This window comes from Onychomys torridus, chromosome 5 (assembly GCF_903995425.1).
Source record: "Onychomys torridus chromosome 5, mOncTor1.1, whole genome shotgun sequence".
NCBI lineage: Eukaryota > Metazoa > Chordata > Mammalia > Rodentia > Cricetidae > Onychomys > Onychomys torridus.
In genome coordinates, this window is record NC_050447.1 from 114,068,387 (window position 1) to 114,084,352 (window position 15,966).

Below are 15,966 nucleotides of genomic sequence, written 5' to 3' on the forward strand. Positions count from 1 at the left end.
GTGGTCTGCAAGGTTGCCAGAATCTGTTCCTGGGAGACATGTTCTCCCTCTGACTGCCACCAGGTTCTGCCAGCATGAAATTCCTGGGAGAAATCCCAATTCCTTGGGGACTGTTGTTTCAGTAGTCAGATAGCCAGAGGAAAGGACATAGCTATTTCTAGAATATCCTTAGGTCAGCCATGGTGGTGCACACCTCTAACCCTAGCACGAGGGAGGCAGAGGCAGGTGGATCTCTGTGAGTTTGAGGATAGTCTGGTCAATACAGAGAGTTGCAGGACAGCCAGGACTATGTAGAGAGACCCTGTCTGGGAAAAAAGAAAAAGAAAAGAAACAATAACAACAACAAAAACAGACTATCTTCTTTTGTGCCAGACCAGTTATATGGGCAGATCCTACACCATTTTCTATGAGGGACTTGAGCATCTTCAGATTTTGGTATCCAGAGAAGCAGCGGAAGAGGATCCTGGATCCAATCCCCCAAAGACAGCTGGAGGTGGCTGTACTGACAAAATCCCACCAGGATTTGTCACAAATGGCCTTCAAAAGAGTAATTAATTGTTTAAAGTCAAACAACTAATAATAGCAGACAGACGAAGTCCTGACTTCAGAATTGTGTGTCAGTCAGTGTGGGTAACAATGTCATAGTCAACAGCCCCGTAGATCTATATCTTCCAAAAATGATTTTCTCACGTTCTTTTGAAGGAGTTGGTTTGAACGGACAAAGCAGAGTGCAGTGATGGTAGCTTTTCCTACTTGTTAGCCAAGCTTGTTCTAGAATTGTCTCATTGTCTAGCACCAACATTAAATTGTGAGACATCTCTTTTAATATTTGATATTTAAATGCCTGTGTGTCTAACAAGTGAGTGTCAAAGGACATATCTGAGCTCGAATCAAGCAATTGCTGAAACTTGCTATCCTGCATGAGTCTCCCCACGTAAGGAGGAAGCTCTGGGAAGATAATGAGCAGAAATGAGGTTCATGTAAATAGAGCTCAAATTTCAAAGAATCACATTCATTTATTTAACACACACAGTTATTTGACCAGTAAAGGCTGAAACCCAACAGAAACATTCCAGGTCACTCTGCAAACTTTATCTCAAATGTTCTATTTACAGAAGCCTATGAAGAGCAAATGAGAGAATTGGATTTTTTGGTGAAAATGTTTTTTCTGATAACATTGACAATCTTCTTTTTGCCTTATCCTGGAAATAATGAGAAAAATGAACCTTTGTTAGGTCTCTTGTAAGTCAAAGATAAACTCTTACCCAGATGCCCAGTGAGGATCCTCCCAGCCCCCTGCCCAGTGAGCACAATCGTGGTAATAATGGGAGCAACAACAGCATTGAATCCACTCTACAGCAGTTATTTCCCATCACAGTATTCAGAAGACACTTTAGTCTTTTGTTTTGAGACAGTGTCCCATGTGTCCCTGGTTGGCCCTCAACTCACTATGTGGCAGAGGATGGTCTTGAACTTCTGATCCTCCTGCCCCCTCCTCCAGAGTGGTGGGATTACCAGCTTTCAGGCTTTAGCCACCACACCCAGTTTATTCAGTGCTGAGGATCAAACCCAGGGCTGTGCGTATGCTAGGTAAGCATTCTACCACCTGGGTTATACCTCCAACCCCCACTTAGCACTTTCTGACCAAAGGAAGCTAGATAACAGTGTAAACAAATACCATGCATGTGAGAAGCTGGAGTCCTGTTTTATGAAACTCCTGTTTATATTATATGAATGTGAGAGAGAGATGATGATGTAATTTTCCTCCCTGTGGGTTGCATACAGTCTAAATTAAAAAGCCACTGATTTCATGTACTCGCTTCACTGGTGCAAAAACTCTGAGACTTTAAAAAAAATGCCCCATAATACTGAGCAGAGGACCTGGGTTTGGCTCCTAGCACCCATGTGACAGCTGACAACTCCAATAACTCCAGGCCCCAGGGGATCCAATGCTCTCTTCTGGCTCCTAGGATACTAGACACATAAAATAAAAATAAATAAATAAAACAAATACATATGTCCCAGCAATGGAGGCTAATTAATTAAATTGAAGAAAGGATGTAAGAGGAGTAATTTGACAGTTGGAACAGATTTGAGTGAGACAGGGTAAAAAGAACAGGATTAAGCTTGAAACTGAATGAAGGAAGGATCTCAGAGAGGGAGGGAAGGGAAGGTGCCATTGTGGCCCTTAGAGGGTGCCTCTCCCTTCCTCAGACCTGCCATCCTAGGGCGTGCTGGTCTATTTCGAGAAGTCTGGGTGGGGCCCTGAGATGCTGCATTTCCAGGTAATGCTAATGTTGGTCTAAGAACCACATTGGAACAGCTCTCTTTATGTCAGGAGCTACACCCTTTTCTTCCAGACTCCTCTATGCCCCAGGAGTCTATGGGAGATGGGGGGAGACAAAGTAGAATCACTCCCTCTTCTGTTAATAAATGTCATTGTATGCACAAACACGAGCCACAGATAATATTTAAACAGATATGTTTGAGGCCTGTCATCAGAAAGTCTAGAAGTTTGGAATTTCATTAGCTAGAGATTAATGAGTGCATGTATCTGTTCAAAAGGTAGGGAGGGAGCTGATTCTAACACTGGGATAATGGAATTCATTTCTCAGTTTGTGCAATCAATATTGATGAGCGTGAAAGAGAAAAATGTCTTCTCAGAAATGTACTTGCTTAAAGATTAAGAGCTGCATTGCCAGGAAGATGTTTTATTCAGTTGTCTGGTGTGGTCATTTAAACTCATAAACGTCACACATAGATTAGTTTGACAGAGTAAATAAACTGAATTCCTTCCTGGCTTTCCACACTCCCCAGGCAAGTTTTAATACAATTTTTTTCTTTTGCTCTAGGTTATTGGAGAGTGTGTATCAAGAGCAAAATAAGGGAGCTTCTTTTTGGATAGGCAGGCATTATGGTAACCTTTATGATGTTTTAACACAAAGCAGCAGGAAATGCAACTGCTGTAGTGTTTCTGTTAAATGCTTCAAGCTTGGCAGACAAAACCAAAAAGACAAAAGAAGAAGAGGGATTCTGGGGTTGGGGATTTAGCTCAGTGGTAGAGCACTTGCCTAGGAAGCACAGGCCCTGGGCTTGGTCATCAGCTCTGGAAAAAGAAGAAGGAGGAGGAGAAGAAGAAGAAGGAAGAGGAGGAGGAGGAGGAGGAGGAGGAGGAGGAGGAGGAGGAGGAGGAGGAGGAGAAGGAGAAGAAGAAGAAGAAGAAGAAGAAGAAGAAGAAGAAGAAGAAGAAGAAGAAGAAGAAGAAGAAGAAGAAGTAGTAGAAGAAGAAGTAGAAAAGGGATATTAAGAAAAGGGACTATTACCTGGTAGAGAGCCCTAGGGTTAAAGATCCACACTGTTTTCAGGAAAGGCTCCTTTTGGTTGGGAGACTTGGTACTATCCTAGATTTAGATTGGTACACAATTATCATGTGTCAACAAAGCGACAGAACAGGACTGTTTTCTTCTGAAATATACATTTTTATTAGTTTCTTTTAATGAGATGGGTTAGTTTTTTGGTTTTTGGTTTTTCAAGACAGGGTTTCTTTGTATAGCCTTGGCTGTCCTGGAACTTGCTCTGTAAACCAGGACTCAAGGAGATCCACCTGCCTCCGCCTCCTGATTGCTGGGAATAAAGGCATGTGCCACCACCACCCAGGTGAGATGGGTTAATTTTAAATGTGCTATCCTATTAAATTTCTTTCAAAATTTGAGTCTTAGACATTTCCCCCCTACCCTTATTGGAAAATGTCATCTTGTTCAGTAGTCAGTTTTCCATCTGAGACTACAATAAATTACATCTTAACTGTCCTGGCAGGGAAAAGATAATCCCAGGAAGGGATTTCCCACAGTTCTGACCGCCTTAGAGAACAGGGCAGAAAGTCAGTGACTCTTTCTATCCTTTTCACTTGCTTTTGTCTAGTCATTGACTGGCGTACTGGGGACAGGCAGACAGTCCCAGCTTGCTGGAGCAGCAGAGCCCAAGCCTTTACCCTAAAAAGTCCAGTAAGATTACCACAAAATCAAGAGTTTAAATGACACAGATTGTCTTGCTGTTCTGAGCTTGGAAGAAATCCTAGAACCGAGGCACTGGCTGGGCCATGTTCCCATCTGCTTCTGGGCACCCTCCAGTTCCTTGCCTTTGCACGTGAATTCCTCACTGGGGGTCCTTCCCATACCTTCAAACTACCATGGCTGTCCCCCTCTATGGCCTTCCCCTCCTACTGTTACTATAAACTGAACCTAAGAAACCCTGAATCCTCATCACAGGGTAGCCAAGAGTGGATGACAGGCTGGCTTTTTTTGTCCGTCTTCCCTTTGCATCTGCCTCCTGAATCTTGCTCACTTCTGCACGTAAGAGGTGTCTGTCTAAAATCCGAAGCTACTAAAACTGTCTCGTTTCACTGGAGGCCGAAAGGCACAAAGATAAGAGGAAGAAGCCAGGTGGTGGTGGCACAAGCCTTTAATCCCAGCACTCGGGAGGCAAAGGCAAAGTGGATCTCTGAGTTCAAGGCCAGCCTTGTCTACAAAGTGAGTTCCAGGACAGCCAGGACTAAATAGAGAAACCCTATCTTGGAAAATGACAACAGGAAAAAGGAACAGGCACCCCCCTGTCAGCATTTACAGCATTCTGCTCTGGAGCCCCACTCCAATGTTCCACCCAGAGTCTCTAGTGAACCTGCACTTGTGCTGAGTTCTAGGAACAGCAGGACCACATAGGTCTGTTTATCCCACTGGGAGATCACACCCAAGCAGGAGCAATCATCTCCTGGAACTGACTTGGCTCACCAAGCAATCAATCAGGACATCTTCCAGCCACCTTTCACAACCAAAGGAGAGATAATGATCCACCAGATCAGGCTTTGGTAAAAACTAGCTCCATCTGCCTGACTCTTGCCTCCATCCCACCCTTTAACTAATTCTCCCTCTATTTAAATTGTAAGTTCACGTCAGTACTATTGGGGAATATCATTCCAAGGTGTGTTACTTTTGTTTATGTTGCATTTGTTTAACTCCATGAAGCTGTGTCACTGTGCCTGTCTAATACACCTGATGGTCTGATAAAGAACTGAATAGCCAATAGCAAGGCAGGAGAAAGGATAGGCGGGTCTGGCCAGCAGAGAGACTCATTCAGGATAACCTATCTGAAGTTCAGCTAAAGAGCAACCACCACTCCTCTTTGTCATGGAATATCAGTCCGCTGTTCATGTAATACAGCATATCCAGTTTCCAGTGTTTGGAATGTGGAATAGTGTGTGTGTGTGTGTGTAAAAGGGACATTAACCTTTTTAGAGTTTCCTAAGAGAGAACGGTTGCGTTTTGGATACAGATACTTGCATCATTACCTCTAAATAACATTCTATATAAATTGTTAGTCATGGTGGAAAATGCTACAGTTCTCACAAAGCAGGGTAGGCCTCTTTCATATTTGTATTGATTGCTATATATACTCTCCAATGCCTTGAAGGTCTGGATTCTGAAGCCCTCCACCATTTCCAGTCATGACTTTCATATTATTTGAGGGTATAACTGCCCTGTATGGCTAAGCGGGCCCTTTCATGACGTACCCAGAATTTACTGAGATGAATGGAGGATGTCGAGATGGCTTGCCACTGTGTTACTCAAATGAAACAGTGTTGCTTCCCTGTAGGACATGGGGCAATGTTGGAAGAAGGTTTGGGTTGTCACATTTGGGAAGAGAATGAAGCCATTGCTGTCTGGTGTGTAGAACCCCAGAACAGCTGCCATGCGGCACACAACAGCCCGAAGGACAAAGAAGAGCTGTGGAGACAGAGTAGTGGGTTGAGCTCCTGGTTCTTACTGATTTTTTATCATCATTGCAGGAGTCCCCGGTGCCATGCCAAATGCATCCTGGATGGGCAACCTCAGAGCTGTGAAGTGGATGGATATGGAAGCTCAGCATGGAGGCTGCCATGGTAAGGTCTCCCGCTCTGAGGCCATACTGCCTGTTGTTGTTGGCATGGGGATAATTGTTAACTTAATAGAAGGGGTTCTTGTGCAGAGAAAGCTGGATATCTCATCACGTTGTCTCCTGAAGATACGTTTCCATTTCTCAGACATTCTCAATCTTAGAACTGCCAGGGAGAGATAGTACTTTCAAGATGGAAATGAACTTTGTTCTTGCTAATTTCTGATTTCTCATTGCCCCTTGCTTACCATTCCTTTTGGGAAGTGTAGTGACAGGTGATGTCACAACCCTGTGACCCATATCACTCTCTTCCCTCCACACAAGGGCCAGGAGTGACTTGGAGAGTTTCAGGTGTTTGTGACCACTCTGGCACATGGCAGGTAACATCAAAGAGAAAGAATTCTTCCCTAAATAGACAAGAACTAGAGACCTTAAGTCAGTGCCTTTTGTGGCAGAGTGGGGGATGGAATGAGACAGGGTCTCGTGTATTCCAGAGTCACCCAGAACTTGCTGTGTAGCCGAGGAAGACCTTGAGATCTGGGTTCCCCCTCTTGTATCTCCTAAGTGCTGGGATTGCAGAGATGTGCCGCTAGTCATTGTCTTTTCTATTAACCCTCATGAAGAAGGAATCCCATCCAGCCTGGGCATCATCCACTCCCAAGACTACTTAGCACATAGTGAGCAGGTGTATCTACCTGCTTATGCTGCTGTAACAACTCAGCATGATTGGACAATTTATCTATCAGAAATGTCCTCATTTTTCTCAAGACTGGAATGCAAGATCACTTGTCATGGAATTGGCTTCTTTCTTGGCCTTTCTCCTGTGACTTTTTTTTTTTCCTTTTGTTTTTCGAGACAGGGTTTCTCTGTGTAGTTTTGCACCTTTCCTGGAATTCACTTGGTAGTCCAGGCTGGCCTCGAACTCACAGAGATCCGCCTGGCTCTGCCTCCCGAGTGCTGGGATTAAAGGCGTGCGCCACCACCGCCCGGCTCCTGTGAATTTCAATGACCTCTTCTCCCTGTATCCTCTGGGGATACCCTAATTTCCTCTCACAAAATCCCAAGTTAGAGCTGAGCAGAGTGGCACACGCCTTTGATCCCAGCACTTGGGAGGCAGAGGCAAGTGGATCTCTATGAGTTCAAGGCCAGCCAGGTCTAATTAGTGAGTTTCAGGATAGTCAGAGATACATAATGAGATCTTGTCTCAAAAAAACAAAAACTCAGGCAGGTTCCCAGTGTCTGTATACATCATCCTCACCACATCCCCAAGCCAGCCCCACTCTGCCTCCCTAGCCTTCCTACAATCCCCTCTGATCTGCCTCGTTCATATCATCACCCAAGTGGCATCATTACCTTGAGCCGTAGCCTTCCCCTATCAGAAAAGCTACTGTCCTGCCAGTCCAGACTGGCCTGCAGCCTCTTCTCTCTGCCTTTGCCTGTGCCCCTGTCCCTGCTTAGTTGAGAAAGTGTAGACTGGTCAGCCTTACGTTTTTATAGGTACCCTTATTGAGCACCAGCTAGGAACCAAGCTAACTGGACAGAACCCGAGTGGCCCAAGCCCACCTCGGACTCATCTTTCTTCTTAAAATACCTGCTATACCAATGGCCACGTGAAAGCTTTGTGCAGTTAAGGGTGTAAATACTGTCATTCAAATCACTATGTAGAGAGAAGAAAGAGGCAGACTCCAGAGGGATTGGGATGGTGTAGGGCATCACCACAGTGACTCAGTAATGCAACATAGAAGAGGTTCTGGAAGGACACTCAAGTGTTCACCCTCTCTTTAGACTCTTGAAACAAAGCATCCCAAGGCATTGGGACTCCCCAGGAATCTCCTGCTAGGAGAAGGAAAAGGCTGAAGCCTGGTGCCAGTCAGTGGGAGAACTTGTCTCCCTGGTAGACATGTCACACAAGCCTGATAGCTTGTCTGACCACCTAGCTAGAGAGACAAAGATGGGTGAGTGCTGGGTGGGACCATACCATGACAGGACTGTTTCATGCCTCTGGCCCTCCCTTAAACCCCTAAGATGGATGTGGGGCGAGTCACTGTGCCTCCTTGTCCTCTTCTCAGTGTGGCCACATTTAATAAATTTACTTTTTCTGCTTCTCATCACTGGTTTGACTTACCTAAGATAGATGGTTGAATCTGGCTTATTGGGGCTGGGGCCCTGGCTCTGACCTTTAATGACCCTCCTGACACTGTCACGGAGCTCTGGGGACCATTCCAGCTTTCCACCATTCTTATTTTCAACTCATCCCCAGCAGAATCCTTTATTCAAACAGAAGTTTTCCCTTTCTGGTGTTTTCAGAGACACTGCCTTCAGTTTTTCCAAAACCACTTCCGGTCACCCTGTACTTCACAGATGAACCCAGCCACTCACCTCCATCTCAGCCTTCTCCAGCCCATCACTCAACAGTTATTGATGTAATGCTGAAATATTTGCCAGCCATTGTTCCAGAGGTAGAGGATGCAGAAAGGGGCAAATGGTCTAAAATCCCTGCTTTTCTGGACCCTGTAGTCCAGCCCATGAGAAGCAAGGCATTGCCTAGAAAGGACAGGAAATAGTATTTCCCTTCCCTTCATATATGTATATAACACTGCAAACAGATAAATGTCACATATATCATAAAATATTTATGTATGTCATTTATAGTCTTATTCAGTTTAAGATATATTTATGAAACATAAAAATGAATGTATATATGAAATCATAAATTTAGAAGGTTTATGTATAATTATATTGTATGATATATATACATATATTTATACATGTATTCCTTTGTGTTTACACATGTGCATGTAACACACATGCACACACATCTATTGGTAATAAATACCAAACACAAATGAATGAGGGAAATGTGGTAGGGAGGGCCTTACTGAGACAGTGACCTTGAGGTGGTATCCAGCACTGGGCTGTGCATTATTTGGGAGGGACCAGGGTTATAGGGGTGTGGGGGTAGCCCCTGGGAGAGTCAGGGAGAGTGGGCCTGCTGTGCTTGGGACTGGCAGGGGAAATGGTGTGTCTGAATTGGTTGAAGAAGAGCTAAGAGTGGCCAGGGTCATGAGTCTCAAATGCCTGTGCTGGGAGTTCAGAGCAGAGATCTGTTCCACCTGCGTGTTAACTGAATCTCTCTGGCTGCCGCGCTGTGCATGTGTGAATCAGGGCAAAGGGTTCACCAGAGGAGCCGCCCTTCAGAGCAGTCCAGACAGGAAGACAGAAGCAGCATGGCCAGGGGTGTGGCTGCAGAGCATGGTGGGGACAGTTTGGAGAGGAGCAGGTGTGAAGGGATGAGATTAAGAACTTCAGTGCTCTCCTGGCACTAAAGTGATGTATGCAATCCCAGTACTCAGGAGACAAGGCAGTAGGACTGGCATTGAAGGCCAGCCTGGGCTACACAGAGAACCTGTCTCAGAGTCCACTTCTAGCATGCTCCCCTAGCGAGGCTTACTGTAGCTGATACTCAAAGGTGGAGGTGCCACTTGCATAGACTCCATCAGAGCTCAGAGAAGAGACAACACAAACCGAAAGGACCTCCTCATCCCTGTGCTTCTAGAACTTACCTGTAACTCTCATGTGCCCATGCATGAACTGCTTTAGGATGCTGTTTTCATTGTGTTCGATGCCATCTTATGCACGTGTATATTTGTGCCATTTGTCCTAAGTAGTTTAAGCTCCTGGTGGGCTAGGGCAGCCCAGTCATGTTTCATTAGCATTTCATCATACTTGATTAGGTTTCTGCTATCTCTAGTTCACCCCTCGTGACTTCTGAAGACAGGCACGTCTAACTGTTTTTCTGCCCTGTCTCCCCAACAGGTCACTATGTACATGGCATTTGCATCTATGGAAATGGAGACTTAAAATGGCTAGTAAATTCACAAAGCCTATTTGCTAACAAATTTGAGCTCAACACATACCCTCTTACTGTGGAGTGCCTGGAACTTCGGCTTCGAGAGAGAACCCTCAATCAGAGTGAAATTGCCATACAGCCCAGCTGGTATTTTTGATCTTTGATGGGAAATCAAAGGCGTGAAGAAGAGCCTTCCTCTCCAAGAGACTCTTGCCTTGGCTGTGCTGGAGGCTTCAGAAACGGGTTTCAGGAGAACATCAGGACTTGGCTTCGTGGCTATACTTAAAATATCCACTGGATACTGTGATCCATTCATTGACTGGATGGCTGGGTGCAGCTGTCCTGGTGTTTTTAGCTGGTCTGGCCATTTCATTTGAATGTCTTGCCTTCCTCTTCTGCCTCTTCTTTTTTCTTCTTTTTTAAAGACAAGCTCTTGCTATATATCTCTGGCTACCCTGGTTCTTGCCAGGTAGGTAGCCCAGGATGGCCTTGAACTCAGTTCTCCCACCTCACCATAACCCCCACCCCCCCCCCCGTCAACTGCTGCTATTACAAATGTGTACAAACAACCACACCTGGCTCTGATGTCTGGCAGTCACTTGATGCTCATCTGCCTCTTAGTCTGCTTACTGTGGTTGATGATAAATTTAAATGCGGCGGTTCTCTGTGCCAGATACTCATATTAGTATATCCTGCCAGAAAGGAGCATGGTGGGAATACTGTCTAAGAATATCAAACCTTGGTTTATTTGAGGAGGAAGCTTTCATACCATCTTGGTAGCAACTATGCATTCATGCAAACATAGGTATAGAGACAGCTTTCCAGTAACTCACCACTTTCATTTAATCAAGTACTGATTGGAGGTGGTGGCGCCACGCCTTTAATCCCAGCACTTGAGAGGCAAAGGCAGGCGGGTCTATGAGTTTGAGTCCACCCTGGTCTATAGAGCCAGTTTCCGCATAGCCAGGGCTACACAGAGAATCCCTGTCTTGAAAAACAAAAGACAAACAAAAGGAACTGATCTTAAAGAGCTGAGGAACTATAGAGTACAGTGCCTGAGCATTTGACTGACATGTGTGGACTTGGGCTTCGGCTCCAGCATCACAGACAGGCCTGTGAACGCTGACATTTTCAGTTTACTTGTGTCTGAAGTTGTGCTTACAGTACAAAGCCATGAAGTAACAGAACATGCGCTTAAGACAGGAGCCACTCTGTAGCTGCAGGAAGAGGACCTCAGGGATGCCAAGCATTTCCATGTTCTGTTCCAGAATGTTCACGGAGAACACTGAAACATCCTCACAGGAATGAGGGAATTGTTTTCTTTCCCACAGGAAAGGTGCTATTGTGTGGGTCTGGAACCTGTGAATAACTCACTTCTGGGGTTCCGTTTCTACATGAGAGATAGGGACCTGGTTCTGTTGTACACAGCTTTCACCACTCCAGGAAGGTGTCCAGGTAGCTTGCAATGATTGGTGCTGACAGGTGTTCCTGGATGCTTAAGAGCTTTCGATTGTAGGTGGATGTCTGTGTCCTTTTTCCCTCCCTCTTTCCCTCCCTCCCTCATCCATTGGCTCAGCCTGCATTCACTAAATGCCTCTTGAACATCTGTGATCCTCCAGACACATGTTGACACAAGAGGGTCATACGTTGACACAAGGTATTTTCTCCGCTATAAATCTGGGGAGTGGTATCGGCTTTGGAAACCCTGTTCTAGAGTCTTAAAAATTGGCTACACTGCACAGGTGCCCTGGCCTGGCTGCATATTCCATCAGACCATAGGGATCAGTAATTACAGTCAGATTAATCCAGAGACATGGGGGCAGGAGGAAACGTAAGCTAAAGCCTGTTGGCCCCCCACCAACTCCTTCTTGTCTTATTTATTCAGAACTCATACCTGCAAGATGCAGGTGACATGAGTACCTGCATCTTGCAAGTGATGTAACAAGCCTTAGGATAGCTAGTGATCATTAGGAAGCAAATGCTAAGAATTTAGGCTGATCCTCACAGTTCATTCCCTTAGGGTTGTTGAAAGAAAGTCAAATAAAGCCATACTTATATCTCCAGAGAAGGCAGAGTTTAAGAATGGACTCAGTGCCGGGCAGTGGTGGTGCACGCCTTTAATCCCAGCACTGGGGAGGCAGAGCCAGGTGGATCTGTTGAGTTCGGGGCCAGCCTGGTCTACAGAAGTAGATCCAGGAAAGGCGCAAAGCTATGCAGAGAAACCCTGTCTTGGGGAAAAAAAAAAAGAATGGGCTCAGTGTTAATTTGGAGAAAAAGTTCTGTCATTCAGAAAAATATGAGATCAGGACTCAGCAGGTGGGGGGGGGGTGCTTGCTGCCAAGCTTAACAACCCAAGTTCAATTCCTGGGACCCATACAATGGAGAGAGAGTTCACTCCCACAAGTTACTCTCTGACCACAACACACATGTTGTTGCACATAGTCACTCCCTAACACACAAATGAATAGATACAATTTTTAAAATGTGTTCATAAATATTTATTTGTTCTAATGAAAAGACGCTTGCTTTAAATGATGTCACTTACCACAACATCATTCTTATGCTGTAATTGTGCCTGCTGCATTTAATCATCTTTAAAGGGAATCATTTTCATGTAAAACTTCCGTTTTCATTCTACCGAAAAACAAAATGGGATTGTATCGAGTAATAAAGGATCAAAAGGTAGGGATGCACTTGGTCATAGTGAAAAGTCTAGGACAGGTCTCTTTTTTATGTTATTTGCATGGTAGCACCTGAAAAGAAATGTTTTACACTGGATCTCTCATGGAAAATGAGAAAATTTTCTGGAATAGAAGTTTACATGCCTATTGCTGGTCACCTCTTTGTCGTAAATACTTTAATACTGGAAGAGAGTAGCATTTGAGCTGGTGAGCTAGCTGTGGAGGTACCCTCATCTATCCTATCTGTTTTGGTGTTGATGTTTTCTGTTTTTGTTTTCTTGGAAATAAATTAATATATATTGTTTTCCACCTTCAGGGATAGTGTGTGTGTTTGTTTGATACCTGGTTAATACGCACTAAGGAACATGCTCAATGGTTTTGTTCCCCCGGCTTTAAAAAGGACACAAAAACCACTTCTATGTATGTGTAGCTGTCTGAAATCATCTGTCCACCAAAAACAATAATGGACCTTTCCCTTTGTGGGGTGAGGGGAGAGTGATTGAGAACAGCAGAATGAAATAGAAAATTGGTTTTACTTATGCATTTGTGTGTGTTGTATGTATAATATGTATGTATGTATGTATGTATGTATGTATGCGTGGAAGCTGTCTTTCATAGAACTTTGAGCTTGCCATTTGGGCTGGACTGGCTGGCTGATGAGCCCTCAGAATCCACCTGTCTCCACTCCTCCCTTGCATTGGAGTTTTAGGCATGCTCCTCCCACTTCTCCAGCTTATACATGGATGCTGGGTATCCAAACTCAGGTAGTCATGTTTACTGAGCAAGCGTTTTATCAGGCATAAGTCATTTTAAAATTGTCTGCTGCGCTGGTCAGTCTTTCTGTCAGTTACTATGATCAAATGCTCAAGGAAAGCAGTTTAAAGGCAGAAGGATTTGTTTAGGGTCACAGTATTTGGAAGAGTCAGCCTAGCCTAGGGAAAAAAGCATGGCAGAGCATCTGGGAAACAGAAAAGGGATGCAGGTGGGAGCCAGAATAAGATAGAGGTCACAATGATACACTCCCTGCAATCTACTTCCTCCAAGGAGTCCCCACCTCTACACATCAAGTTGTGCATCCAATTCTGGCTATCTGCAAAGACAGCTGCTTCCTGCCTGGTAGGCAACTGAGCTCATTATTGGAGACCAACAGACAAAATCACAGAACTTATCACAAGTAAGTGGTGGTTTGTGAGGGGCAGTTCTCATCAGGTTGTCTAGCAACAGGATGTGAATGATACCAAGTGATCCACCTTTGATTTGTGTCACATGTCAAATATGATACTTGAAACAAGTCAAGTGTGATCTCTCCTAGTCACCATGAATTAAAGGGGGGCGCAGGTCCTTTCTATTCCAGATGGAGGGAGAAAGCACAATTGTGAAATATACCCTTGAAGTTTTAACAGAGGCTCCAAAGTCACCAGAACAATGTTGCGGCACAGGAGCACAGGTGGGGTGGGGTGAGGTGGGGTGAGGGCTTCGTTAGACGAGGGTGTCAGACGCGATTGCCTCATGGGATACTTTGCATGCAATTTTGCCTTCTGCAGGTGAACACAAAGACTACCTGGATGTTAGGGTTTGCTTTCATCATTTATTTTTCTAGCCCTGGGAAAGTCCCAGTCAGTCACAGTCTCCTTGGAACATAGCTGGTTCCAGAGCTTAGGTAGGGAAGCCCTGAACATGCTGTGTGCTGCAAGAGACCTAAAAGGGTGACAACGTGTGTCACAGGTTCAGGAGGTACCGTGATCTCTCCTACTGCATCAAAATTATGACAGTAATATATTGTGACCCAATAACTAAAATAAGAACCCAAGCCTGAATAATACATGCATATGTACACATATGCATATATATACTCATATATATGTATATATATATGCACGTATAACGTATACTCATAATTAAAATGTGTAGGAGGCTATTGACTTGAAGTTGAGTTCCTGCTCTTGGTTCCAGCAATCAATCAACAAATCAGTCATGGTTCTTTGTCTCACCTGGGGCTGAGCAAACTGGTTCTGTGATGGGCTGGAGAGCAAATGTTTTGGGCTTTGTGAGTCACATGGTTTCTATTGCAAATATTCACTTCTGCTGCTAGACCCGTAGGTGACGATGTATGAGCATGGGCCGTGGGCTGGTAAGGCTGTCCCTCTCTCATAGGCTGCAGACTGTGACTTCCTACTCTACACAATCCTTCTCTAACATGTGTCAAGCCCAAAGCGGGCGAAAGAGCATCCTCTGAGGTGTGAACTTCCTCCCGATGGGAATGCTCGAGTGCCCTTCCCACCCACAATCCCCAGCCAGGAGGAGGGAAACACACAGAGAGGGCTGGCTTCTGGACTTTGGTTACCTCTCTGTCTAAGGCATGGCTAAACAGCTCCTCCAAATGAGCAAGGAGAGCTGGGTAAGGCTGGCAGGGTAAGAGAGTTTATGGAGTCTGTGTGAGCTGCTGCTGGGAAATCTCCCATGAGGAAGAGGTGGGGTTTTTAAAACAACACATCAATGGCACACGGGGCAGGGTAGGGGGAGCTCTCCTGTTTATATCTCTTGACCTGAAGCTGTTGGGAACTTAAGTATGTGCTGCAACGGCTCTCCAGTCTAAGGGCTATTTATTGAGCACTTCGGCTACACATGCAGAATCAATGAATTGTACACATCGGCCAGGCATAGGGGGCATGCTCAAATCCCAGAACACAGGCAATAAAAAAGCTGTGAATTTGAGGCATGTTGTGGCTATAGAGCAAGACCCTGACCTAGTCTGGGGCTCAGAACTCAGTAAGAGGGTGTCGCAAGGCTCACTGGATGGTTAAGAAGTGTGCTAAGGTGCCACAGGATAAGGCTCCAAATGTAAAACCACCCACTGTGGTGCCAGCAAGATTCAGTCGCCTGCTGGTGCACTGCCAAGTGTGCAGGCAGGCATCTGCAAGGCTCCCCAGGTAAAATAATGGGAAGCCTGCTGTGGGATAATGCTTTTGTACACTGGTTTAACAAAATGCTGATTGGCCAGTAGCCAGGCAGGAAGTATAGGCAGGATAAGCAGACAAGGAGAATTCTGGGAAGAAGGCTGAGTCAGGAGACGCCTGCCTACCATCCAGGGAGCAGCATGTAATGGCACACAAGTAAAGCCATGGAATACGTGGCAACATATAGATTAACAGAAATGGGCTGAGTTTAAGTTAAGAGCTAGTCAGTAGTAAGTCTAAGCTAATGGCTGAGCAGTTTTAATTAATATAAGCCTCTGTGTGTTTACTTGGGACTGAGCAGCTGTGGGGTGGGGGGTACAGGAAAACTTGTGGCTACAAAAGCCCTTCAGCTGGATGACATAAAAGATAACAACTAGGATGCTGCCAACCTTCTCTCAGAAGCTACTTTCTGGGATGCCCACACAATTCGCCAGAGGTGAACAGCCCTGGGTGTCTTTCAGGCTCACTAGAGTGCCCAAGAGACACTTACTCAGAAGCCACCTGCAGGGCATTACTGAAACTCACTGGGAATCTGCCCTCCCACCAGCTG

General features: G+C 45.2%; 1 protein-coding gene across 3 annotated transcripts in view; it reads left to right on the plus strand.

Annotated features, from left to right (window-relative positions):
- Positions 1 to 10,693, plus strand: part of Gcnt2 (glucosaminyl (N-acetyl) transferase 2 (I blood group)) — a 94,570-nt gene extending 83,877 nt beyond the window's left edge. For all 3 annotated transcript variants that reach the window (XM_036186743.1, XM_036186742.1, XM_036186741.1), the window contains exons 2-3: positions 5,843 to 5,935; positions 9,745 to 10,693. In XM_036186743.1, coding sequence (XP_036042636.1) covers positions 5,843 to 5,935; positions 9,745 to 9,935 — 284 coding nt within the window. In that variant the 3' untranslated portion in view covers positions 9,936 to 10,693. The remainder of the gene's footprint in view (positions 1 to 5,842; positions 5,936 to 9,744) is intronic.
- Positions 10,694 to 15,966: the final 5,273 nt, after the last annotated feature.